The sequence below is a fragment of the Schistocerca cancellata genome, chromosome 2, assembly GCF_023864275.1.
Source record: "Schistocerca cancellata isolate TAMUIC-IGC-003103 chromosome 2, iqSchCanc2.1, whole genome shotgun sequence".
In the NCBI taxonomy this organism is placed as follows: Eukaryota; Metazoa; Arthropoda; class Insecta; order Orthoptera; family Acrididae; genus Schistocerca; species Schistocerca cancellata.
Window position 1 is genome coordinate 606388280 of NC_064627.1, and position 27787 is coordinate 606416066.

General features: G+C 39.8%; 1 protein-coding gene across 1 annotated transcript in view; it reads left to right on the plus strand.

Annotated features, from left to right (window-relative positions):
• LOC126157063 (nose resistant to fluoxetine protein 6-like) overlaps positions 1 to 27787 on the plus strand; it is a gene marked incomplete at its 5' end in the record, with an annotated part of 297846 nt that overhangs the window by 164376 nt on the left and 105683 nt on the right. Inside the window, 3 exons of the mRNA XM_049916350.1 lie at positions 3038 to 3234; positions 10652 to 10812; positions 10920 to 11088. Of these exons, the coding sequence (XP_049772307.1) occupies positions 3038 to 3234; positions 10652 to 10812; positions 10920 to 11088 (527 nt within the window). The remainder of the gene's footprint in view (positions 1 to 3037; positions 3235 to 10651; positions 10813 to 10919; positions 11089 to 27787) is intronic.

The following is a 27787-nucleotide window of genomic DNA, read 5'->3' on the forward strand; positions in this document are numbered from 1 at the left end:
ACCAGCATTGTTACCAATTTTGGAAGCACTCCTGGTAGTCCACAGGGTGAAGTTTAGGACCCATTGCATTTTCACATGGATGTATTCAGATGAGTCAAACTGCCGCCTTTTCAATGCAATTTTTATCTCCAGGAACAGGTGGACTTCACATGGGGCTAGGTTAGGTGAGTAGGGAGGGTGGGGGTCTGTTGCCATATTGTTTTTGGCCAGGAATTCCTTCACAATGAGTGAGGTGTGTGTGGGTGGATTGTCATGGTGCATGGGTACATTGCCATTGTGCACTAACCAGTCTTTCTTCTTCCACAACTCTGGCTGGAATGTCATACTGCTATTGGTTTGACCAGTACAATGAAATTCTTGTAGTTGGGCATTAATCAAGGGAAACAAACAAAATGTACTAGCATATCACATGAAACTCTTTCTTACTTACACAAAATGTTCTAATATGTCCCCTTGGTTATGTGTCATTAGGTGGTAATTGTTGATGACTGTTTATTAGGGACTCATATTTTTTCCATCCATGCTCAACACATAAATTTTTGTAGATAATATTCTGGTTGAGCTGCTAAAATATGTTCCTCTATCCGTTCAACAAAACATATATTTCATACACTATGGAATTCTTCCTCACTTGGTGTTAAAGCCCACTGGCTCAGAATAACACATTTAATTGCAGAGAGGTTGGGAGAGGTGGACCAGTCCTCTGCATTTTGGACTCAAGGTTGTAATCTGTTCCATATGAATACAAACCTCCATTCTGAACCCTAGATGAGGTTGCATAATTTGTATAGATACTATCAACAAGTGGGCATTGAAAATGACTAACAGCAATATTATGAAAAGGATAGACTTTAACTCACCATATACACTGAGGTGCCAAAGAAACTGGTGTAGGCATGTGTATTCAAACACAGAGATATGTCTGGCGCAGTTGTTAGATCAGTTGCTGCTGCTACAATGGTAGGTTATCAAGATTTAAATGAGTCTGAACATGGTGTTATAGTCAGTGCATGAGTGATGGGATGCAGCATCTCTGAGGTAATGATAAAGTAGGCATTTTCCTGTATGACAATTTCATGAGTGTACCATGAATATCAGGAATCCAGTAAAATATCAAATCTCTGACATTGCTGTGGCTGGAAAAAAATCTTGCAAGAATAGGACCAACAATGACTGAGAATTGGTCAATGTGACAGAAGTGCAGGCCTTTGACAAATTGCTGCAGATTTCAATACTGAGTCTTCAACAAGTGTCAGCATATGAACCATTCAATGAAACATCATTGATATGGGCTTTTGGAGCTGAAGCCCCACTAGTGTACCATTGATGAATAAAGGACACAAAGCTTTACCCCTCTCCTGAACCTGTCAACACTGACATTGAACTGTTGATGACTGGAAACATGTTGACTGGTCGGACAAGTCTCATTTCAGATAGTATGAAGCAAATGGACATGTACAGGTATGGACAGTCTTATAAATCCATGGACCCTCTGTGTCAGCAGGGGACTGTTCAAGCTGGTGGAGGCTCTGTAATGGTGTGGGGCATGTGCAGTTGGAGTGATGTGGGACCCCTGACTCTGAGAGGTGACATGTACGTAAGCATCCTGTCTGATCACCTGCATCCATTCATGTCAATTGTGCATTTCGACAGACTTGGGCAACTCCAATAGGACAATGCAACACCCCACATACCCAGAACTGCTACAGAGTGGCTCCTGGAACACTCTTCTGAGGTTAAACAATTCCACTGGCCAACAAACTCTCCAGACATAAACATTATTGAGCATATCTGGGATGCCTTGCAACATGCTGTTCAGAACTGATCTCCAACCCCCCCCCCCCCCCCCCCCCCCCCCCCCCACTCTTACGGATTTATGGACAGGACGCTTGGTGTCAGTTCCCTCCAGCACTACTTCAGACATTAGTCAAGTCAATGCCACGTTTTGTTGCAGCATTTTTACGGGCTCGCGGGGACCCATACACAATATTAGAGCGGTGTACCAGTTTCTTTGGCTCTTTGTGTTGCAGACTGGCACTCTGAAAAGACTGCTATATATTTTTAGTTTTGCCCAAAAGGTCTTCTTCTGAAGTAGAAAACACACTCACATCCATACAAGTACTACTCAAACACACATGACCACTTCCTTTGGTCACAGTGGCCAGTTGTGAATTAGACAATCCATCACAAATTCACTCCTTCTGTACAGCCATCTTCTAATGGATAATGGGGCAGCAGTTCTTTTATTAATGTGCTGCAATCAGATGCACATGTGAACGCTGGGATATACAGGAGATATGGTGATGATATCCATTGAAAGTGTGATCATCCTATGTTGCAGAGCAGTCTGAAGATGGTGAATTTTCTCACTGAAATCATTTGCAGTTAAATAAAACTAATACACAGCATGGATACTGTTATTGTTGCTACACATAAATTCATTTTTGTTATTAACTGCATTAGGGAGAGTATGAATTGGCACATATGTGTGGCAGTCCCTAAGCCCTTGAAGAGGTTTCAGTTTTATACTCTGTTCTTACTGTCTGCTTCCATAGAATAAATACTTTTATTTCTGTAACTGCAGTACCCTAGAAAATTATGTCACATGATAGTATTGGGTAAAAGTATGGAAATTGTGTTAGCAATATTCTCTGCAGGTTAATACAATGCAAGAAGTTTCTAATTATTTCCCAAGAGTGATGTACTATGAAAAGTTCATGAAAATTAGTTCTAACATGGAAATGAAGTATTTTCTAGCCATGTATGTTTAGCATAATTGTGTGTGAAAAAAGTATCCACAAAGTTTGGCTACATCTTTTTGTTGCACCCTGCATTGTATAAAAATTATTAAATGAATAATGAACTAGGAAGGATAGCTTTAGAATATGAAAGCCTTACTGAGGTAATTAACTGCACCTGCTTGTAACAGGCATTACTAGTATTAGACATGTGTTGCAGAATGATAAATAAGGGAGGGAAAAATGTTATACAATATCTTATGTTGCTGCATAATTCATTATGAGTGTATCTGTTTCAGGTGCTAACCAGAAGTTATTCACAGCATTTTCAGCAACTAAAAACTGGAAGCAATTAATGAGTGTAAAATCACCATATGGCTCTTTATCAGTCCTTAATGGGATGACATTCATAACTATAGGATGGGTGATGGTCTCACACAGATATATCATTGGCTCAACCATACCAAGTGACAATGGTAACACTTTCATGAATATGGTAAATATAATTACAAACATAAAAATGCATTTAATGATAAACAACTGCTTAACAATTTTACAAATTACACATTTCACTTTAGCCTATTTACCTACTTTCACTTCGACATACACAGGGTATGTGAGAAAAGTAATGAGAAAACTACCAAAGTTTTTATTTGTTATCAAATAACAACATTGTCCCCTTCAAAGCAGTTGCCTCTAGCAGCTATACGCCAATGGAGTGGTTGTACCCCCTCTCAGTAGCAGCACTAGAAGGCTTTAGCTGGTACGGCCTTTAACATGTCAGCCACATTCTTCTGAATGTTCTCCAAAGACCTAAAATGACGTCCTTTTAAAACATTTTTCAATTTTGGGAAAAGAAAAAGTCACAAGGACAAGATCAGGTGAATAGGGGGACTGTGGAATGACAGAAATGGCTTTCGAGGTCAAAAACTCTATGACGGAAGTGGCCATGTGATATGGGGTATTGTCATAATGTGGAATCCACCTTTCTGCTTGTCCAGTCTCACTAAATTCTACTCTTTTCCTGAGCCCTTCAAGGAAAAATCAATATTGTTTCGATTTTTTATTTGCTCATTGGAGCTTTCTTCGGTCAGGAGGTGTCACAGAGTGCCACTCCTCACTTTGCCACTATGTCTCAGGGTTGTACAAAAAAATTCTGGATTCATCATCTGTTATCACATGACTGCACTATACATGGTAATTGGCAATTGTCTCAAGAGTATAAACACACACATTTCTTCAGCTGTCCTTCTGTGTGTTGTGAGTTTTTTGCCACCATTTTGGCACAAACCTTTCATATGTGCAAAACTTTGATCGGAACTCAATGTACAGTGAAAGTGATTAAGTTTAACAGGTCAACCATCATAATTTTTGCTGAACATTGGTCTGATATCTCAAGAGCATGCATATATTTGACATTTTCAATAAATTGTCAGCAACCATTAAAAACTTGGTTTCAGATAAAGCATGGTTTAAACAGAGTTTGGGAGACTTTTTGATAGGCAACTGCTTCTACTCCATACATGAATATCTCAACATAGACTATTAAGCCATCTTAGGTAAAATATCTGTTGGATTTCAGTTATGACAACACTTGGTCACAACAGTCAAGTTAGGTATTTTGTGTATGATAAATTTATTAATACTGCATAACAGTGTCTCATTCTGCCAGTGTGTTAATTCTGTGGATATTAGCTGTTCCAGTTTACTGTGTTATATTAATGTATATTGACTATCTCCTGACAAATGATCAGGATAGTAAGTATTATATTCAAATGTTTTATGTTTTTATGTTATACTTTCTGACATGTTCCACACCCACGAGAATCATCTCATTTTTTGGGTCTATGGACCGTAAACTGAATCTAATCAAATCTAATCTAATCCCTGAGCAACGTTTATCTTCAGTGTGTTCTTGGCCTTCAAAAAATGATTTGTGCCAGCAAAAAACTTGTGTTCTCCATGAGGAATGTTCCCCATAGGTCTGTTTCAACTTTTCAGAGGTCACACTCACAGATTCCCCAGGTTAACACAAAAATTAATGGCATAACATTGCTCTAAATTCCACTGTTCCATTTTTGTGACACACAAAAAAACTACAGCTTCACTGATGGCACTCTCAGAAGTGATGTGTTGGCTGTATGGAGCTCAAACTCAGACTGCGCATTTGGAAGGTATCAACAAACTGGGCTACACAAGTATAACAACAGAGTGTTGCCAGATTGCTCGCAGTATTGTGATACTCACTACTTTTCTCACATATCTCGAACTTCTAAATACTCTGTAAACCACTGTAAAGGGGCTGAAAGACAGACTTCACCTTGTATCACATCTAAGAGCCTCTTCCTGTTCTATTACATAGAGCACAGAAAGAATGTGAAGTTAATTGGCTTTGTGTGCAGTGTAATCAGTCTGATGGTGTCTCCATGTTCCTTTGGAAGCATTATTTAGAGGGTTGTAATATATTCCTAAATTCCTCCCATAATGTTGGCTCTTGAAAAAAATTTAAGTAATATAAACAGTGTACTATAAAGTCAGCACAAGGTCCCAATACTTTGGTTGGTATATAACAGCAGCAAGAAAAATTACTGCTTTTCAGTGACCTAATAATTTTTTTATCTGTAACAGATGAAAAAGCAAACCTGGTGTCTGCTGGCTGACCATGCACTACTTGATTAAATGAATCTAATGGCCCTGTATCTGATGATCCAGTTTTTGTCACTGCCTTTTTTACTACAGTTGTTACAAAGTATAAATTTGAATTTACTGGCTAATGATTTGCATCAAACATTATCTCTCTTGCAATTACTGTCATTAGAGAGACAAATATCGGTAATCTTACTCAATTAATTCATTCCATTCCAAATTATGCTTAAAATTTCATTTTATTTTTTTCATGAATTTTTTGTTATGCGTAATGCACGGGCAAAGACTGTATCAGGACACTTGTGTGCTTCTTTAAGTCTTATCAGAGCTAATCCACTACATTAAATATAGCTTTCTCTTCTTAGCCCAAGATACTTTGATCTCGGATATTAGCTACTCTTTGTGTCAAATTCCACTGCACTCGTCACTGTCCAATTGTTGCAGAAAACTGGGTTCACAGTGTTTAATGAGTATTTTTAAGAATTCTCATATACTTTGTGCTGTAGGTGAACTTCTACACATTGTTTATCCAATAAATTCTCTCTGAAAAATGTCACCGAGTCAGCATTTATGATTCTGTGAACTGTATTTTTCCTTTATTAGCTAGACCTGATTGCTGGATGTAGTTTATTACTGTCATTTGACCATCAGGTGCAGATAAGTCATTTATTGTTGAGCTCGCACCTATTTCATGAAATATAGTTGCATTTAGAAATAAAATACTAATTACCACTCTGTTGCATCCTTTTGTTCTTGTTGGGAATTAAAGCAATATTGAAATCTTCACATACGAGGAATTTCCACTTACAATATTCTACCAAATCTTTCTATTTTTTTCTCTAACTGCTTTATGAAATTTAAAAGTATCTTATTGAGGGACTGTACACTATCAGCACCATTATTTTGTATCTTTTCATATCAATTAATGAGCCACAGAACTCAAAGAGCTGTTCAGCACAGCACTAATTTAGACCTATGGACTGGAACTTTATTCCACATTTTATAGATGTAGCCACTTCTCTTTTCCTTATTTATGCTTACCGTAAAGTGGTATTGCAATAAGAACAAAGTAGATGAAGTTAAAGGATACAGCTACCTAGGTAGCAAAATAACTCATGATGGACGAAGTGCTCAGATTAAAAAGGGTGTAAGACAGGGATGTAATCTTTTGCCACTACTGTTCAATCTGTAGATTGAAGAAGCGGTGATGGAAATAAAAGAAAGGTTCAGGACTGGAATTAAAATTCAATTTGAAAGGATATCAGTGATATGATATACTGATGACATTGCTATCCTGAGTGAAAGTGAAGAAGATTTACAGGATATGCTGAACGGAATGAACAGTCTAAAGAGTACAGAATATGGAGTGAGAGTAAATTGAAGAAAGACAAAATTCATGGGAAGTAGCAGAAATGAGAACAGTGAGAAACTTAACATCAGGATTGATGATCTCAAAGTAGATGAAGTTAAGGAATTCTGCTACCCAGGCAGCAAAATAACCAATGACAGACAAAGCATGGAGGATATAAAAAGCAGGCACTGGCAAAAATTGTATCCCAACCAAGAGAAGCCTATTAGTATTAAACATGTACCTTAATCTGAGGAAGAATTTTCTGAGAATTTTGGAGCACAGCATTGTATGGTAGTGAAACATGGACTGTGGAAAAAATGGAATGGAAGAGAATCGAAGTATTTGAGATGTGGTGCTACAGAAGAATATTGAAAATTAGGTGGACTGATAAGGTAGGAAATGAAGATGTCCTCTGGAGAATTGGTAAGGAATGGAATATATGGAAAATACTGAAAAGAAGAAGGGGCAGGATGACAGGATATCTGTCATGACACAAAGTCATATCCTCAATGATACTAAAGGAAGCTATAGAGGGTAAAAACTCTAGAGGAAGACAGAGATTGGAATACATCCAGCAAATAATTGAGGATGTAGGTGGCAATTGCTACTCTGAAATGAAAAGTTTGGCACAGCAGAGGAATTCGTGGTGGGTCAAATTAGACCAGTCAGAAGACTGATGACAAAAAAAAATGTGGTACCAACATGCATCCACGTAGCTGCATCTGTTCAGTTTCTGTATGTTCTAAATGGTACAAAGCATATGTACAAACACTTTAATTTTTCAGTCTTCATGATATGAGAAGCTCTTGTTTCTTATTTCATGATTTATGAAGGGGGAAATGGGCTCAAGGAGTGAACTGAAGTTTGTGTTAGGGAGGGCGTTTGATGAGGCTACGGCATTCTTTTTTGGGAAACAAATGCACAATATATGAACACAATTTTAAAACTCCAGAAAAGAGCCACAAGAATAATAACCAAAAGTAGTAGTTGAGTTCATTGTAAAGATCTGCTCAAAACCTGGGGATTTTAACTGCTCTTTGTGAATACGTTTACCAGTCAGTTGTACACATCAAAAATAACATTGGTAATTACTGCACAAACAGCTCTGTCCATGCCCATGGAACAAGAGCTAGACTCAACTTACATTTACCAAGAAAAAATAAACATAAAACAGCATTTTCTACCAAGAAATAAAACTGTACAATAAATTACCAAACGAGATCAAAGAAATTGCAAAAATATCCTTATTTAAAAAGACAGCTAAAAAGTACCTGTTATGCAACACACTTTATACATTTTAGGATTACTTAGATGAAACAGATTAGGGGTTTGGTAAAAAAAATGTTATACAAATAAATAATAATAATGATTATAACACATCCAATATTCCACATAACACCTTCACACTGTTTTTTTTTCCTTTACTAGAAAAACTTACCCCAGGCTACGCATAGCACAATACTAACACCTCTTCCTCTTTCTGAGCTCAACAACTCACTCATTATAGAGGAATGCTGACTCAGTTTTTCAGGACAGCAAATGGGAAGTTGCAGTACAGAAGATGGTCCAGAGATCACCAGTGTGTGTGTGTGTGTGTGTGTATGTGTGTGTATTGAGTGAAGTGTTATGAAACAATGTGTTATAGTGTGTGCAGTGACTGATAGATATAAGTGAATAATGTGGCATTACATTTATGAGACATCATTAAGAGATCATTCTGAGATTAATCCCATTGAACATTTATGGGACATCATTAAGAGGTCAGTTCATGCACAAATTCCTGCACAGGCAACACTTTCACAATTATGGATGGCTACAGGGACAGCAAGACTCAGTATTTCTGCAGGGGCTTTCAATGATTTGTTGAATCCCTGCCACATTAAGATGCTGCATTATACCCTAAAAAGGAACTCTTAAATAATAATAAGAGGTATCTCATGACTTTTGTCACCTCAGTGAACATGCACACTGACCTCCAACCCCAGGGCTTGACCCATCACCATCTGTCACCAAGAAATTTGGTGCCGAAGACTCTGATCCACAGAGCTCCAACAAATTCACATAAAGAGAGTTTTGGAGGAGAATTTCGACACATCTTGTAAGTTTAATAACCTGGTTTCTGTAGTCTCTTCTCCATTCCATCTTTGTTAGCACATCTGTCTAAAGTCATGAAGCTGAAAAGCTTAATGAATAATGGATGGTGTTTGCTCAATTAAGTACCAGACATCACAATTTTGGTTTTCCACACATTTCTTAACCTCAGTGTCCTGTTATTGGATAAATGAAAAGTTTCTCAGATTAATAGCACTCAAACCAGGTCAGAATTCACAAACGGACAAGAGTCCAGGCTGAATTCATCAAATAAATTATAATGTTATTGAAACACTATCCAATGATCAGTAATAGCTTTAACAAGACACAAAAATTGATTATGTCTTGACACAAAATGTAGTCTACATTTACTCTACACATCACAGTTCACATACTGTCCTGCAGTAATTATCAGAGAAAAGTGCACAGTACTTCACTTAGACCAGTTCTTAAGAAAAGTCACCATGGTCAGCAGTCAATAATTCCAGTGACAATGGTGGTCCAACCCTCCTACCAACCAACCACAACTCAATTCAGTAAAAATATTCTCAAACTGAATTTAAAGGAAACACTAGTAATTTTCTTAGGCACTGACATTACTCAGTTCTTGAGATGCTGATAAATGTATTTTTGCAGACTGGTTGCACATAACAGTTACTTGAGTAACTGTAAGCAGCTTCAATGTAGGTGTTATTCATTATTCATTTACTCGCTGGGCCAGGACTATCACAAAGATATTAGGATGTTCACATTTGAGTACCAACTGACTATTTTGAGTGACATCCAGCTACTTAAAAATTGGGATATTCTTTATTTGTTATTTCAGAAACCTTACAATCATTTGAAAAATTGCTTGGTTGGCTTTTGCTACCCCAAGTGGACTATAAGTACATATAATTTGGTTTGCAAAATATGTGATTGATGATGCAATGAACATTATACCCAATAACCCTTTACCAACACACTACTGGTCAATCTGAAAGGACCTCTTATTAGGCAAAATGCACGTCATGAATAAATAAAGCAATAAAAACAATTCTGCAACCAAGACTGTTGTTTTCACTACAAATATGTGATGGTCAAGTAATTTAGATAAGTTTGTGGAACCATTTTATGTATCCACAGTAGGAAAGCCCTATTTATTGGTACAAGCTCTACATTGAAAACTATGGTTAATTATGCAAAGTCTTAATTAATTGCTTAAACAAATAAGGAAGCAAACATCCTGGTGCATAAAAAACAGGTTAACAAAAGTATTATAGGAAAGGTCAAAAACTAACAAGGACAGAGACAAAATATGCAACAGAAAACTAACTGCTTCTGAACTTTACTGTTGATTACAGTATTTTGTAAGTTAATTAGATTGACAGAATTTGTAGTATGTTACTAAAAAGTTGGAATGCCATTCTTTATAACAATTGATGTTGCTAAGTCCATAAATAGACATTAGCTCACACGATATCTGTTGAGTCACACTACAGTAAAAAGTTTAATCATCCATATCTTTTAATTAACTACACTATCACAAAAACTACATACACTAGAAGAATCATAAATTCAGCCTAAATGACATTTTGAAGTGTTCATACATATGTCAGATTTAAATTACTTAAGTATCTGTACCCAAGGAGGATGAAGATTAGATAAAAAAGACTTAATACCCAGGAAAAAGCATTGAAGTTCAGAATATAAGTTCATTTTCATTGTTGTTCAAAATGATTTGTTTATGTTTTCCACTACAGACTGTAACAGGAATGACCAAAGAAAAGTTTGGCAATATTGATAATTAAGTATTCAAATCGGTAATTCATAATTTTTCTTACAGATGTTTGGAGACTGGAAATATGTACACATACTGAGTGGTTCTCTTGCAGGAGACACGTTTCTCATGATAAATGGTTTACTTTTAGCCTACATGTTCTTGCAAGAAATTGATAAAGTGCAAAAGTTTAACTTACCACTATTTTATATCAGTCGTTATTTGAGGTAGGTTAATAAATATCCTTCTGTCCTTCCAACTGTTAAATAAATTCACAAATAATTTGATGAAACTTTGTAGCTGCTTAATTTTATGTTGTGTGTTATTTTTCTAGGATGACTCCTGCTTATGCCATGGCAGTATTATTTAATTCATCTCTACTGATTCATATGGCATCTGGACCACTCTGGGATGCACATGTGAAACCAATAATGGAAAACTGTCAAGCTGACTGGTGGGCCAATATCATTTACATAAAAAATTATTACAACCCTTTATCAGAAGTAAGTACTAAATTAAGTACTGGGATTGCTGGCCATTTTCAAATAAAACACTGCTTCCCTAATGCACTATTGATATCAGCAGTCACATTTTAATGCATATTTCTTTTTGCATTCTTAAATGTTTCTAGTATTTTTAAAAATAAGTTAAAACAAAAATCATTACCCTCTCATCTGTATTGTGTAACTGCAAAATTTTATTAGTATTCTAAGAGACACTATACATGGAAAAGTAAACATCCAATCTTACAGTACATAAATAACAATGAAAATTATCAATTTTTGAAAATATAATTTGATAGATAAAAAATCTACTTACCAAGCGATGGCAGGAGGAAACATACAGAAGTTATGGAAATGTGCAAGCTTTTGGAGCCAGTGGCCCCTTTCTCAGGCAGAAAGTTTGAAGGGAAAGGAAGAGGGATACACGAAAAGGATCAGTGAGCTTTAGGAAAAGGGGAGAGTTGTGAAAAAGTCACCCAGAACCCCAGGTGAGAAGAAACTTATACCAGAAGGGATGAAATGGAAAAAAAACTGGTCGTTAGGGAGTCCTCTGAGTGAGATTTTAAAATCTGAGATCTTAGAGGTGGAAGTTAAGGGTAAAAAGCAAGACAGAAATTACTAACAAAGCACTGGGCAATAGTTAATAAGTGCAGAAAGCCAGTTGCGTTATACAAGGTAGACAGATGGAGACAGATGGAGGGGGTTGGTGGTAGGGGGGGGGGGGGGAGAGGAGGGGGTAGGAAAAATGGAGAGGTCAGAAAAAAAATATATAGAAAATGAAAAGGAAGCAGAGAAAGGAATAGTTACTGAAAAAGAAATCCTGAGACCAAAGACATTAACATAAATTAAACCTACATGGGAGGTGAGAACCAAGGACATGTTGCAATGCCAGTTCTCACTGTGCAGTTCTGTGAAAATGGGATCAGGGGGGAGGATCCACATGGCACACCTGGTGAAACAAGCACCAAGGTCACAACTATCATGCTGTAGAGCATGCTCTGCAACAGGATATAGTGTGCTGCCAGTACACACCCTCTGTGTATGACTGATACACTCTGTTGCAGAGCATGCTCTAAACATGACAGTTGTGACCTTGATGCCTATTTCACAACATGTGCCATCTGGATTCTCCCCCTTTACACCAGTTTCTCAGAATACAGGTGGGAACTGCTCTTACAACATATCCTTCGTTCTTGCCACCCATATAGGTTTAATCTACATTAACTTCTTTGGTCCCAGCATTTCTCTTAAATAACTATTCCTTTTTCTGATTCCTTTCAGTTTTTTATATATTTTATTTTCTTAGTCATCTATTTTCTCTCGCCCCCCCACATCCACCTGTCTACCATCTATAACACATTTAGCTTTCTGCTTTTATTAACTCTTGCATGATTTTTTGTTAATATTCTCTGTCTTGCATACTACCTCTCAGCTCTCAGGTTTTCGAATCTCATACTGTGTAGTCTCCAACAAGCAATTTTTCCTTCTCATCCTGTCTGATAAGTCTCCCTTCACCCTGAGTTCATCTACATCTACATTTATACTCTGCAAGCCACCCAACGGCGTGTGGCAGAGGGCACTTTACGTGCCACTGTCATTACCTCCCTTTCCGGTTCCAGTCAGGTATGGTTTGCGGGAAGAACGACTGCCAGAAAGCCTGCGTGCATGCTCGAATCTCTCTAATTTTACATTCGTGATCTCCTCGGGAGGTATAAGTAGAGGGAAGCAATATATTCGATACCTCATCCAGAAACACACCCTCTTGAAACCTGGACAGCAAGCTACACCGCGATGCAGAGCACCTCTCTTGCAGAGTCTGCCACTGGAGTTTGATAAACATCTCCGTAACGCTATCACACTTACCAAATAACCCTGTGATGAAAAGCGCCACTTTTCTTTGGATCTTCTCTATCTCCTCCGTCAACCTGACCTGGTATGGAGCCCACACTGATGAGCAATACGCAAGTATAGGTCGAACGTGTGTTTTGTAAGCCACCTCCTTTGTTGATGGCCCGCATACTCCCAGATATTTTACAGAAGTAACTGCTTCCAGTGTTTGTTCCGCTATCATATAATCATACAATAAAGGATCCCTCTTTCTATGTATTCGCAATATGTTACATTTGTCTACGTTAAGGGTCAGTTGCCACTCCCTTTACCAAGTGCCTACCTGCTGCAGATCTTCCTGCATTTCGCTACAATTTTCTAATGCTACAACTTCTCTGTATTCTACAGCATCATCTGCAAAAAGCCGCAAAGAACTTCTGACAATATCTACTAGATCATTTATATATATTGTGAAAAGCAATGGTCCCATAACACTCCCCTGTGGCATGCCAGAGGTTACTTTAACGTCTGCAGATGTCTCTCCATTGAGAACAACATGCTGTGTTCTGTTTGCTAAAAACTCTTCAATCCAGCCACACAGCTGGACTGATATTCTATAGGCTCTTACTTTGTTTATCAGGTGACAGTGCGGAACTGTATCGAACGCCTTCTGGAAGTCAAGGAAAATAGCATCTACCTGGGAGCCTGTATCTAATATTTTCTGGGTCTCATGAACAAATAAAGTGAGTTGGGTCTCACACAATCACTGTTTCCAGAATCCATGTTGATTCCCACAGATTATATTCTGGGTTTCCAGAAATGACATGATACGTGAGCAAAAAACATGTTCTAAAATTCTACAACAAATTGACGTCAGAGATATAGGTCTACAGTTTTGCGCATCTGCTTGACGACCCTTCTTGGGACTGGGACTATCTGTGCTCTTTTCTAATCATTTGGAACCTTCTGTTCCTCTAGAGAGTAGCGGTACATGGCTGTTAGAAGGGGGGCAAGTTCTTTTGCGTACTCTGTGTAGAATCGAATTGGTATCCCATCAGGTCCAGTGGACTTTCCTCTGTTGAGAGACTCCACTTGCTTTTCTATTTCTTGGACACTTATTTCGATGTCAGCCATTTTTTTGTTTGTGCGAGGATTTAGAGAAGGAACTGCAGTGCGGTCTTCCTCTGTGAAACAGCTTTGGAAAAAGATGTTTAGTATTTCAGCTTTACGCGTGTCATCCTCTGTTTCAATGCCATCATCATCCCGGAGTGTCTGGATATGCTGTTTCGAGCCACTTACTGATTTAACATAAGACCAGAACTTCCTACAATTTTCTGTCAAGTCGGTACATAGAATTTTATTTTCAAATTCACTGAACACTTCACGCATAGCCCTCCTTACACTAACTTTGACATCTTTTAGCTTCTGTTTGTCTGAGAGGGTGACTTTTCTGTAATTCTCCTCATTACCTAAGTGTCACCAGTACTTTCTCCTTCATCACTCTTTCTTCCCCTTAAGTCTGTCTTGCAGAAGAAGCTTGCACATTTCCTTAACTTTTATGTGTCTCTTCTCCTGCCAATGCTTGGAGAGTAGATTTTTATCTGTCCAATTGCAGTACATAAATAACTATTTTCTGTTGGTGTATGTAGACTACATATGCAAAAGCAAAGAGTACAGTAACAAAGAAATAGCAATGGAATAACACTGTTGGAGAACCTGTTCCTTCTTTGTATTTATGTGTGTGTGTGTGTGTGTGTGTGTGTGTGTGTGTGTGTGTGTGTGTGTGTGTGTGTAGTTGTACTTTTATAAGAACTGATCAAGATGCTCAGCTAGAAGGTTCAGGAGTGGGATTCAATTTCAAGGTTACAGGATACAGGATGTGAAAGGATACAGGATGACAGAATATCAACAACCAAGTTTCCTGATGGCATTATACTCCTCAGTGAACAGGAACGGGACCTGTATAGAATATACACTGCCTGACGAAAAAGGCGAAGCACCCAGAAGGTGGTGAGGAAGCAAAATGATGAGCAGATATGTGGAGTATGAAATTGCTTCACCTCTGTCCTGGATGCATGCAGTAATTCAGTTGGGAAGGATGTAATAAAGCCATTGCATCCTCCCCTGAGGCAATCTGGCCCACAGCCATTGTAACTAGTGCTTGATATTTTGGATTCTGGTACTGTGACAGAGGTCCCACCATGTTCTATCAGAGACAGATCTCAGGATCTTACTGGCTAAGGAAGTACCTCAACATCATGCAGACAGTTCATAGGCACACATTCCATTGACTTGTTGACTCCTCTACACAAAATGAAGAACAGGCCATTTCTTTCTTGAATGCACCTGACCTCAGGCATAGGACAGCCTCTCTACAGGTCTGCCTATCCATTTCAACTGCCTAACACACCTAAGGCAGGGTACACTTCACTGTATAAAATCTGTCTGCACAGTACCTCAGTTTCATTTACCACATTCTGACAGGAATGGATCCCTTCATTTCTGGAGTGTCTTTAGCCCAGTTTTAAAACATATTGCACCATACTCCCTGTACAAAATTCCTTTTACTTACATGTTTGTTGGTGTACAAAAACACATCTGTATTAGCATAGAACTTTGGATAACATTTTTCCCACGTTCATTTCCTTTTCTCATTTAGATCCACTATTGTCTTTGTATTTAAAATCATCCAGTCAGCCCATACAACTCAATTTATCATTAAAAATTCCACAAGACATAACAAAGCAAAGACTGAAATTGCCATTTTCATCCTTTGTAGGCTCAATGCATTTTATATTGATGACAAAACCTGCTAAGCTAATCAAGATAACTCAATTTTCTATTCTCCACTGTCACTTATTTTATAAAACATAGCACTATATATATTAAATAAATATATATATTAACTATTGTTTATGCCTTCTCACATCATTCAAACATAATGTTACTTAAATATAACTAATTTTTTGTCCACTACTCCTGTTCCTTGTGTAGTGCCTTCTCTCTATTTAAAACTGATAAAATGATCTTGCTTTGTTGATCACACATCTGCACTATGAATTAATCAATTTCTCTCTAGGTGCCACTCTTATGTTCTGCTTATTATGCTCATGTTAGCAAGTCATATTTCAGGCTATTGCACTGCACACATAGGCTTTCCCCTTTTATCTCCCCTCACAATGTGTGATGTGCCTAACATGCAGCATACTGACGTCATACACAATATGTATATGGCATGAAAATTACAACCATTTGTCCAAGTCATATTGTCACGTGTGTATTGCTCTTGTCAGCCATCCTATGACATCAGGTTATGATAGAAATGTGTGGAAAAGAGCAGGGTTTCACCTTATAAGCTTATGAATATGGATAGAGGGAAAGGTAGAGCTGGTACTCCTGGTGGAGAAGGAAAACATGAAAGTGAAGAATAGATCTGTCATGATTAAAGAAAGAAAGAAAAGAAAGTAGCTCCAAAAGACAGAATCACAACTTCACCATCACAGGCCCTGAAAATTGACCTTAGGTAAGCTCTGTTGCAAGTGTGGGGAGAAAAACAACATGTTAAAGAAGAAAAAGATAAAAATAGTAAATTGTCAATCATCATCATCACAATTCAGTCCATCTTGGCATCTCTATCAACTATGCATAAAGAACCTCCCACATAAAACCAATAGAAACCTACCATTTTGTATTGTTGCTTATAAAAAAATATAAAATCCCAATTATACATAACAGTATACACAGATAACATATCTATATATGTATCTTTTTCTGTAAGAAATATACTACATATTATTAATACTTAAAAAATTGATAATTCCAGTTATCTGCAGAGCAAATTTTAGTGCACAAACAAGGATACAATGTCTTTATTAAGTAATAGTAAGAGGTACAGAATATAGAGTAGTGTAAGGGGAAGGAATGTCTTTGGAGAAACAAAGGAAGAAATATCAAAGCCATTAATTTGGACTTCCAACAGGCATTATTTTGCCAAATTTGTAAAGTGTTTCACTTCTCCTGGAGCTATATATTTCTTAACCATATCAAGATTATATAGTCCCTTTTCCTGGCCTGTATCTGGATCAACCAGTAATGGTTCTTTAGGATGTGGTATTCCTATCATATTAGAAAGTGCATCACTGGTTAAATAACTAGCATAAAATCTATCTTTCTGAAGTCCTCTCACCTTTTTGGTAATGATGAAATGAAAAGGATAGTTGCTGCTCACCATATAGCAGAGATGCTGAGTTGCAGAAAGGGACAACAAAAAGACTGTCACACAACTAGCTTTCGGCTGACAAGGCCTTTGTCAAAATTAGACAACATACACACAGGCACACTCATGCAAACACAACTCACACACACATGACCAAGATCTCTGGCAGCTGGAGCCCTGTGGTCATGTGTGTGTGAGTTGTGTTTGCTTGAGTGAGTGCATGTATATATGTTGTCTAATTATGAGAAAGACCTTGTTGGCCAAAAGCTAGTTGTATGACAGTCTTTTTGTTCTGGCAAGGAGCAACTATCCTTTTCATTATAGTGCTACAGTCCATCCTGGATTTTTCACATTTTGGTAATGATCTAGAGAATGTCCTTAAAAATGCAACTCCCATCTGGTTCAAACTTTGGAAACTGCTTAGAAAAAATTATTGTGTTTCCCATCTGAATATCCTCACAAAACTCCTGAGGTACAGTAACACTATCATTAAAGTCATTAGTTCTAAATTCTATTTTTGAATTTTCTAAGGCATCTCACAATTTCTGTATTTCCTTTGTGGGTCTACAATATCTCCCAAAGAACTGGTTCAGGTACTAGCAGACTGAACGTGTCCCATACTTTTGGTTGTGCAGAATTGTGTAATATCTCTTCCAAACTAGTCAAGGTTGTTTGGGGACTCAAAATTCGTTTAATACTTTTCCCTGCTCTAACATTTTGACCTTCCCCTGAGTTCCTGAGGTTTTGTTGTCTAAAGTTTATGCTTTACTATGAACTTCTTTCTAATGATTGTGTACTTCATTCCTCACTAAATCACACTGTTCATTAATGACTATCTGTACTTTGCTAGGGAAATCATATAATTCTTTCTTCATAGCAGTAACTTTATGTCCCTGTATGTTAACTGTAGACATTGACTCCTCTTCAAATGCTTCTGCCTGTGATTTAATCACCACCAACTCAGTAGTGGTAGCTTCTAACTGATGGTTGATACTTTTCGTAACTTCAAAAGTAGAATTCCATCAGGGCTTAATGGTAGCTTCCAATTCTGCTTTAATATCATTCCCCATGTACTTTAAGGGCTCCCTGTGAGTTTCTTAATGTTTCCTCTAATTTTTCTCGTTAAATGTTTTACTGTTTTCTCCCATAGCTTCACTGTTCAGTTTCACACACACCCTAAACCATTCTGGTGCTCCTACTGCAATTTTTCCCGTCCTCACAGGCTTACACTACTAATTAAATTCCCAACTAATTAGTTAAATCAAGTGTTCAATCAATTTCTTCATTCACAAATTCCAGTAACTAATCCCATAGGTTCATGTACAAATAACAATAGAGTAATAAAAAAGATAGAGCTAAACTGACAAAATCACATCTCCCCTGATGCATACAATGGTGAACTGATGACATTGCCATTGACTGCACAGGTGAAGCCGCTGCACTGTGTTGAGAAACTGTGGCAGGCAGCTGCTGCTGTGGCGATGAACTGCTGAAGTGGCGTACTATGAAGACTCGTGCCACTGTAGTCAGTGCGTCTAGTTGAACTGCTGTCATCCATTCTGCCTGCTGCTATCCTGTCATTACCAGTACTCTTTCTTGCCAGACAAGCTGCAGACTCTTCTGTGTTGTAATTGATGTGTATGTGAGTGTCATTTGAATAATGCTTTGTACACATGAAGAACAATTATCTCAGTTGGCATAGACAAATGCTATTATTTATCTTCTGGCTGTGAAAATATCTTCTGATCTTGCTATCTAGAATATTATTAACTTGTTTTCATTAGATCACCATTTTGGGCACCACATGCTCAGTTGTATAAGTTCCAATGATGGTTCTTGAGTTGCCCCAAGCAACCATGTATTTCTTCAAGATAATTAAAAAACATTTGTTGTGAGCTGAGCCGGCAAAGCGCGTTGTGTGCAGGGGAGCACGCAGTGCTGCTGGGCGGGTCTGCGTGCCGATTGCCTGGCCTCTTTAGGCCTTCTTCTCGGTCTTCTTTGGCAGCGGGATGATGCGCGTCTTCTTGTTGGCATCCAGTTTTCTTCTCCTGTCATGGTTGCCAAATGCTGTGTTTCCTCCTGTATGTGTGTGTGTGTGTGTGTGTGTGTGTGTGTGTGTGTGTGTGTGTGTGTGTGCAGGGGGGGGGGGGGCTGGTAATTTGGCTGTAACACCGTGTGAGTAGGGAACACTGTGTGGGGGGATCTGTCAGAGTGATATAGTCTAAGTTATACAGGGTGTTACAAAAAGGTACGGCCAAACTTTCAGAAACATTCCTCACACACAAAGAAAGAAAATATGTTATGTGGACATGTGTCCAGAAACGGTTACTTTCCATGTTAGAGCTCATTTTATTACTTCTCTTCAAATCACATTAATCATGGAATGGAAACACACAGCAACAGAATGTACCAGCGTGACTTCAAACACTTTGTTACAGGAAATTTTCAAAATGTCCTTCATTAGCGAGGATACATGCATCCACCCTCCGTCGCATGGAATCCCTGATGCGCTGATGCAGCCCTGGAGAAGTGCGTATTGTATCACAGCCATCCACAATACAAGCACAAAGAGTCTCTATATTTGGTACCGGGGTTCCGTAGACAAGAGCTTTCAAATGCCCCCATAAATGAAAGTCAAGAGGGTTGAGGTCAGGAGAGCGTGGAGGCCATGGAATTGGTCCGCCTCTACCAATCCATCGTTCACCAAACCACATGTTGTGTCGTACTTGTAAAGGTGCATGTTCTAGCAGCACAGGTAGAGTATCCGGTATGAAATCATGATAACGTGCTCCATTGAGCGTAGGTGGAAGAACATGGGGCCCAATCGAGACATCACCAACAATGCCTGCCCAGACGTTCACAGAAAATCTGTGTTGATGTGTTTGCACAATTGCGTGTGGATTCTCATCAGCCCACACATGTTGATTGTGAAAATTTACAATTTGATCATGTTGGAATGAAGCCTCATCCATAAAAAGAACATTTGCACTGAAATGAGGATTGACACATAGTTGGATGAACCATTCGCAGAAGTGTACCCGTGGAGGCCAATCAGCTGCTGACAGTGCCTGCACATGCTGTACGTGGTAGGGAAACAACTGGTTCTTCCGTAGCATTCTCCATACAGTGATGTGGTCAACGTTACCTTGTACAGCAGCAACTTCTCTGACGCTGACATTAGGGTTATCGTCAACTGCACGAAGAATTGCCTCGTCCATTGCAGGTGTCACGTCGTTGTAGGTCATCCCCAGTCGCGAGTCATAGGCTGGAATGTTCTGTGCTCCCTAAGACGCCAATCAATTGCTTCGAACATCTTCCTGATGGGACACCTTCATTCTGGAAATCTGTCTCGATACAAACGTAACGCGCCATGGCTATTTCCCCGTGCTAATCCATACACCAAATGGGCATCTGCCAACTCCGCATTTGTAAACATTGCACTGACTGCAAAACCATGTTCGTGATGAACACTAACCTGTTGATGCTATGTACTGATGTGCTTGATGCTAGTACTGTAGAGCAATGAGTCGCATGTCAACACAAGCACCGAAGTCAACATTACCTTCCTTCAACTGGGCCAACTGGCAGTGAATCGAGGAAGTACAGTACATACTGACGAAACTAAAATGAACTCTAACATGGAAATTAAGCATTTCCAGACACATGTCCACATAACATCTTTTCTTTATTTGTGTGTGAGGAATGTTTCCTGAAAGTTTGGCTGTACCTTTTTGTAACACCCTGTATTTGACTATTCTTCTTCCAATACGATCACCTTTTCATTTTCTTCTTGTGATTTTGATTTTGCATCCCAGGAGGGATTACTTCCAACTATTGGATGAGGAACAGGCCTTCAACAATAATCTTCTGTGTTGTTCTAATTATTTACATCAGGTGTGAGGACAGATCCAAGTATCAGTAACACATAAACACAAACACATTGATCAGTACTTGCAACTGCATTGAACTCAATATCTCAGATTTACTATTTACATTTGTCTTGAGCCTTTATATTGTAGTATGTCCATATTCTCTGAGGTGATCATGACACCTTCAAGGAGTGTCAGTAAGGCATAAATGGCCATGTACAGCAAGTGCTACTGCACTCACCAAGCCGCACCTTGCTCCTGCTGTGTTTGGTCACTGCATACACACCATCTGCACAGATCACAGATCAGTGCGTACAGAGTGTATTTTTTTTCCCCAATAGATGAAATATTTATTAAATACATTACCACCTGTCACCAGCATGAGCACTCTCAGTAGAACATTGGTCATTCTCAGGAATAACTCATTTTACACTACAAGACCTCTCTCCAGATCATCACCATCCTCATTGATGATGGTCATCAGGGATAGTGCAGAGCCATGATTCATCTGTGAACACAGTGTGATGCGATTCACTAGCAGCAATCCAGGCATACTGGGTACAGCACCACTCCAAATACAGGCATTTGTGGTGTGGTGCAGCCTATGCGTGTGATGATAATTGTCTAGTATGGCTGCTGTTGCTTTCTGACCAACATAGAATGTTGCAAGGATTCCATTACTTCTTCTTTGGTGGCAGGCAAAAATGGGAATGGGTTACACTGTGCTTATTGCACAATATGGCAATCTTACCTTGTGGTGATCAGGCATGGTCAATCAGAACTGTGACAATGAGTATGTCTGCCCACAGGTTTCCATGCAGTCTAACATTGGGCACTGTCACATCTGAATGACCCACAAATCTGGATATTGCACAGTTTGACCAGCTGGCCAAATGGAGGCCTACTGTGAGGCCCCTTTGAAATTCTGTTAGGTGCTCTTAACATTGTCTCAGACAAATACATGTCTTCTCTATGTCCTTCACGATAATCATGCAACATCTGACATTGTCAACAACCCCACTAGTGAGGGAAGGAACACATGGTACATGTTGTTCTGGATGCATTCTGCACTGTTCAGTGCTTCTTTATTTATTCATGAACAATTGATCATGTACATGATTTGGGTTTTCATATGTATAGTATATATATAGTATATAGTATAGTATAGTATATATAGTATAGTATATACACTCCTGGAAATTGAAATAAGAACACTGTGAATTCATTGTCCCAGGAAGGGGAAACTTTATTGACACATTCCTGGGGTCAGATACATCACATGATCACACTGACAGAACCACAGGCACATAGACACAGGCAACAGAGCATGCACAATGTCAGCACTAGTACAGTGTATATCCACCTTTCGCAGCAATGCAGGCTGCTATTCTCCCATGGAGACAATCGTAGAGATGCTGGATGTAGTCCTGTGGAACGGCTTGCCATGCCATTTCCACCTGGCGCCTCAGTTGGACCAGCGTTCGTGCTGGACGTGCAGACCGCGTGAGACGACGCTTCATCCAGTCCCAAACATGCTCAATGGGGGACAGATCCGGAGATCTTGCTGGCCAGGGTAGTTGACTTACACCTTCTAGAGCACGTTGGGTGGCACGGGATACATGAGGACGTGCATTGTCCTGTTGGAACAGCAAGTTCCCTTGCCAGTCTAGGAATGGTAGAACGATGGGTTCGATGACGGTTTGGATGTACCATGCACTATTCAGTGTCCCCTCGACAATCACCAGTGGTGTACAGCCAGTGTAGGAGATCGCTCCCCACACCATGATGCCGGGTGTTGGCCCTGTGTGCCTCGGTCGTATGCAGTCCTGATTGTGGCGCTCACCTGCACGGCGCCAAACACGCATACGACCATCATTGGCACCAAGGCAGAAGCGACTCTCATCGCTGAAGACGACACGTCTCCATTCGTCCCTCCATTCACGCCTGTCGCGACACCACTGGAGGCGGGCTGCACGATGTTGGGGCGTGAGCGGAAGACGGCCTAACGGTGTGCGGGACCGTAGCCCAGCTTCATGGAGACGGTTGCGAATGGTCCTCGCCGATACCCCAGGAGCAACAGTGTCCCTAATTTGCTGGGAAGTGGCGGTGCGGTCCCGTACGGCACTGCGTAGGATCCTACGGTCTTGGCGTGCATCCGTGCGTCGCTGCGGTCCGGTCCCAGGTCGACGGGCACGTGCACCTTCCGCCGACCACTGGTGACAACATCGATGTACTGTGGAGACCTCACGCCCCACGTGTTGAGCAATTCGGCGGTACGTCCACCCGGCCTCCCACATGCCCACTATACGCCCTCGCTCAAAGTCCGTCAACTGCACATACGGTTCACGTCCGCGCTGTCGCGGCATGCTACCAGTGTTAAAGACTGCGATGGAGCTCCGTATGCCACGGCAAACTGGCTGACACTGACGGCGGCGGTGCACAAATGCTGCTCAGCTAGCGCCATTCGACGGCCAACACCGCGGTTCCTGGTGTGTCCGCTGTGCCGTGTGTGTGATCATTGCTTGTACAGCCCTCTCGCAGTGTCCGGAGCAAGTATGGTGGGTCTGACACACTGGTGTCAATGTGTTCTTTTTTCCATTTCCAGGAGTGTAGTTGGATAGATAAAAAATCTACTCACTTAGTGGTGATAGGAGAACATACACACATAAAAGAATGTTATACTTATGGGAGCTTTTGGAGTCACTGGCTGCTTCTTCTAATAGAAGGGTAGTGGGGGGGAAAGGAGAGGGTTGAAGGAAAAGAACTGGAGAAGTTTAGGAAAAGATGTAGATTTCAGAAAAGTCACCGAGAACTGTGGGTCAGGGGAGACTTATCTGATGAAGTGCATTCTATGTAACAGATATGGGGGAAGAGAGGGGGAATAGGCAGGTCAGAAAATGAAAGATGTAGAAAACTAAAAGGGAGTGAATAAAGGAAAAGTTAATGTGAAGAAATGCTGAGACTGAAGAAATTAAGGGCAGTTAGTTGACAAGAACCAAGGACATGTTGTAGTACCAGTTACCACATTCGGAGTTCTGAGGATTTGGTGTGTGAGGGAAGAATTGAGATGGCACATGTGGTGAAACAGGTACCGAGGTCACCACTGTCATGTTGTAGAGCATGCTCTGCAAGAGATTATTGTTTGTTGCCAGGATACATACATCTTCTGCCTATGCTCATTCATTCTAATTGATACCTTGGAGGTAGTTGGGCTGATGTAAAAGGCCAAACAGTATATTCAGCTGGTATACATGTGTAATTACACAGGTGGCTTTCCCTTTGGTTGTATATGTATTGCTAGTCACAAGGCTGGCATAAGTGATGGTAGGAGGCTGGATAGGTCATGTCTCATAGCATGGATGATGACACAGATAGGAGCCAAATGGTTTGGATATGAATTCAAAAAGAGCATAGGGTATGATAAGGATATTGGGAGGGCAGTAGAAAGCAATTATAGGTGTCATGGTCAAAATGTTGGACAGAATGGATCTCATTCCAGGGCATGATGTTAAGAAGTCATAGGCTTGTTGGAGTAGCTAAGTAGTACAATCAAAAACAGGATAATGTTAAGTGACAAGAGGTGTACACCTAAGTTGTTTTTGGAGGGACCAGTATTGGATGTGATGGTGTGGGAAATCTGCCTTTGAACTGTGTTGCTGGAGTAATTATGTTTAGTGAAGTGAGAATGATGGTGTATTACTGTAAAGAGTATGTGTCTGAACAAATATGTCTGCCTTGAATGCCAAGGCTGTTTGGGAGGGAATGTCTGATATGGAAAGGATGGCAACTGCAAAAAGTAAGTACTGTTCTCTGTCAGTAGATTTAATGTGAACTTTGGTGAGAAATGCTCCTTCCTATGCCATCCTCTTCATGGGTCACTAGGAGGGGGCTTTCATGGGACCCATAAGCCTTTACCCCTGGTTTGGTTTAGATGCACTGATGCCATCTTTGCCATATGAACTCACATGATGCAGACCTGTTAAAATTCTTGGAATATCTAAATCTCACATTGTCATATTTTGAATCCCAAGCCATTTCTCTTGACACTGATCTCATCCTCACCAAAGGACAGCTAAACACTTCTGTTCACATTTAACATACTAATAAACAACAATATTTACATTTTGACAACTGCCATCCTTTCCACATCAAACCTTTCCTCCCATACAACATTGGCATTCAAGGCAAACATATTTATTCAGATGCCAACTCTTTACAGCAATATACCACAATCTCACCTCAGCCTTCACTAGATGTAATTACCCCAGCAGCCTAGTTGAGAAGCAGATTTCCTGGGTTATAACATCCAATACCGTTACTGCTGATCCCTCCAAAAAACAACTTAGGAATGCAGCTCTAGCCACACGGTATTGTCCTGATGCTGAATTTATTAATTAATTACTCCAACAAGAATATAACTTCCTAGAATCATGCCCTGAAATGAGATCCATTCCGTCTGGCATTTTTCCCATCACTAAGTGTAGGTGCAGTACTGGGTTATAGGATATTGGACAGGAGTTTAGTGGATCACTTCTACTACCCTTTCTGTAGAAGTGAGTGACCTGCAGTTTCTTCCAACTACGTGTGCATGGTTTTACATTCAATGGATCTATGACAGATCATAGTTAGAAGAAGGGTAACTCAGCTGCAATTTCAGTATAGAATCATCGGGACCTGGAGCTTTGTTCAGTTTTAACAATTTCAGCTGTTTCACAGTGCCACTGACACTAATACTTCTTTTGCTCATCTTTTCATTGGAAGGAGGATGGGAATGGGGTAGTTCTCCTGGGTTTTCCTTTGTAAGGGAATATTTGAAAATAGAGTTAAGTATTTCAGTTTTTGCTTTGCTACCCTCAATTTCAGTTCCTGTCACATATGATAGAGGCTGGACACTAAATTTGGTGCCACTGACAGCCTTTACATATGGCTAGAATTTTTTTGTTTTGTTTTGTGAAATATCATTTGACAGTATTGTGCTATGGTAATCATTGAAGGCTTCACATATTGTTCCATTGACAGCCAAATGCTTTTCATTCAGCATCACTATATTTATTGAGTCCTAGACTTTATTTTATACATATGAAGCAGTAGCCTCTGTTTCTATAGAAATTGTTTTTTTAAACTTGAGATAGAGTTCCTCTAAATGCTCCTGCCTTGTGCTGAAAGTTTCAAGTTCCTCATTGAGATATGAAACTAGTGATTTTTTATCTCATTTCATGAATATGTATATCTTGTTGCATGTTTAATTGTCCTTTGTACTTTGGTAGTCATTGCTGCCACATCCGTGCCATGGCCACTGATATTAGTTTTGATGTGTACATCCACAAAGAGGCCAGGTCTATCTTTTGCCATCAGATTCAGTACACTTCTGTGATGAGTGGGCTCTGAATTATCTGTCCTTGGTGGTTTCAGGGAAGAAATTTAGTAATGTTTCACAGGATGCATTATCATGCTCATCACTATAATTTTCTCAGTTGTTTTTGGGTGATAGATGTCTCCAACAATGATTATAGAATGATTTCAGAAGTGAACTGAGGTTTTATCTGAAGTTTTCAGCTATATCAGGTGTTGAATCTGGTGAGTGATAGAAGGATCCGATTACTATTTGATGCCCATCCCTTACTCTGAGTTTTGCCCAAACAAACTCACGTGCAGCTTCAATTTCAATCTTGATGGATTTGATGTTCTTGTCTACTGCAACGAACACACCACCTCCAATTTCCATCAGCCTATCATTTTGTTATACACTTAAATATTCCCCAAAAATCTCACTGCTGTCAATTTCAGGTTTCAACCAGCTTTCCATTCCTAGTACTCTGTGAGCTTCACTGCATTTCAAGATCACTTTGAACTTTGGTATGTTCCAGATGCTTCAGCAGTTAATCTGTAGGATTTTAATATGCTTACCTGTTGAAGGCATTTCTTTTGATCATACACTGATACTTTTGGGTTTGATGGAGAGTTGACTACTCTAAAACACTCTGATGTGCACCCTGCACCACTCAGTTACCTGGGTAGAAGTCTCTGATGTGCAGTGCACACCTGACCCTATGTTTCTCAATCCTGTGGCACAAGTCCAAGAAGTCACAGCCTATCTGGTCACAGAATCTTAAAAGTGTCTGGTTCAGCCCTACCACAAGGGGCCCTAATCAGTTCTGGGGACAATGCTGCAAATTGTGAAACTCCGTACACAAGTTCGGTCTTCTCAACTTCTCTGCCAGTTGCTGGAATGATCCAAGCTGGAGCCCAGATGACAGGCATCATTTGTTCCAACATGTGTCACAGTCTGCAATTGGTTGTACCTTGTTACCTCATTGGCTGGCGAAATAGCCTCTTCAGCATGTTGAATGAGGCTCCCCAGGGCACACACAGTGAGTGCACCTGGTTTCCTTTCCTGTCCCTTGCTGCCATCTTTCACCATACATTTGACCTGATGATTGATAGGACCTTACCATTTTGCATTTACCTCTTCTTGAAAAGGGACAAAACAGGTTTCCTCAAAGCAGATGAAGTCAGTCCCAAGGGCACAGTTTCAGTTTCAGTGAAAGGTAGCACCTCAAACTTGCTGGTTAGTGGGATTGGTATAACATGCTGAGTCCTCCTGCAATGGATCTGGGGGATGTTATTTTCTACCAGATATGTCGATACCAAATCTAATGAGAGAGGTTGTAAATGTTTTCTTATACACTCCTGGAAATTGAAATAAGAACACCGTGAATTCATTGTCCCAGGAAGGGGAAACTTTATTGACACATTCCTGGGGTCAGATACATCACATGATCACACT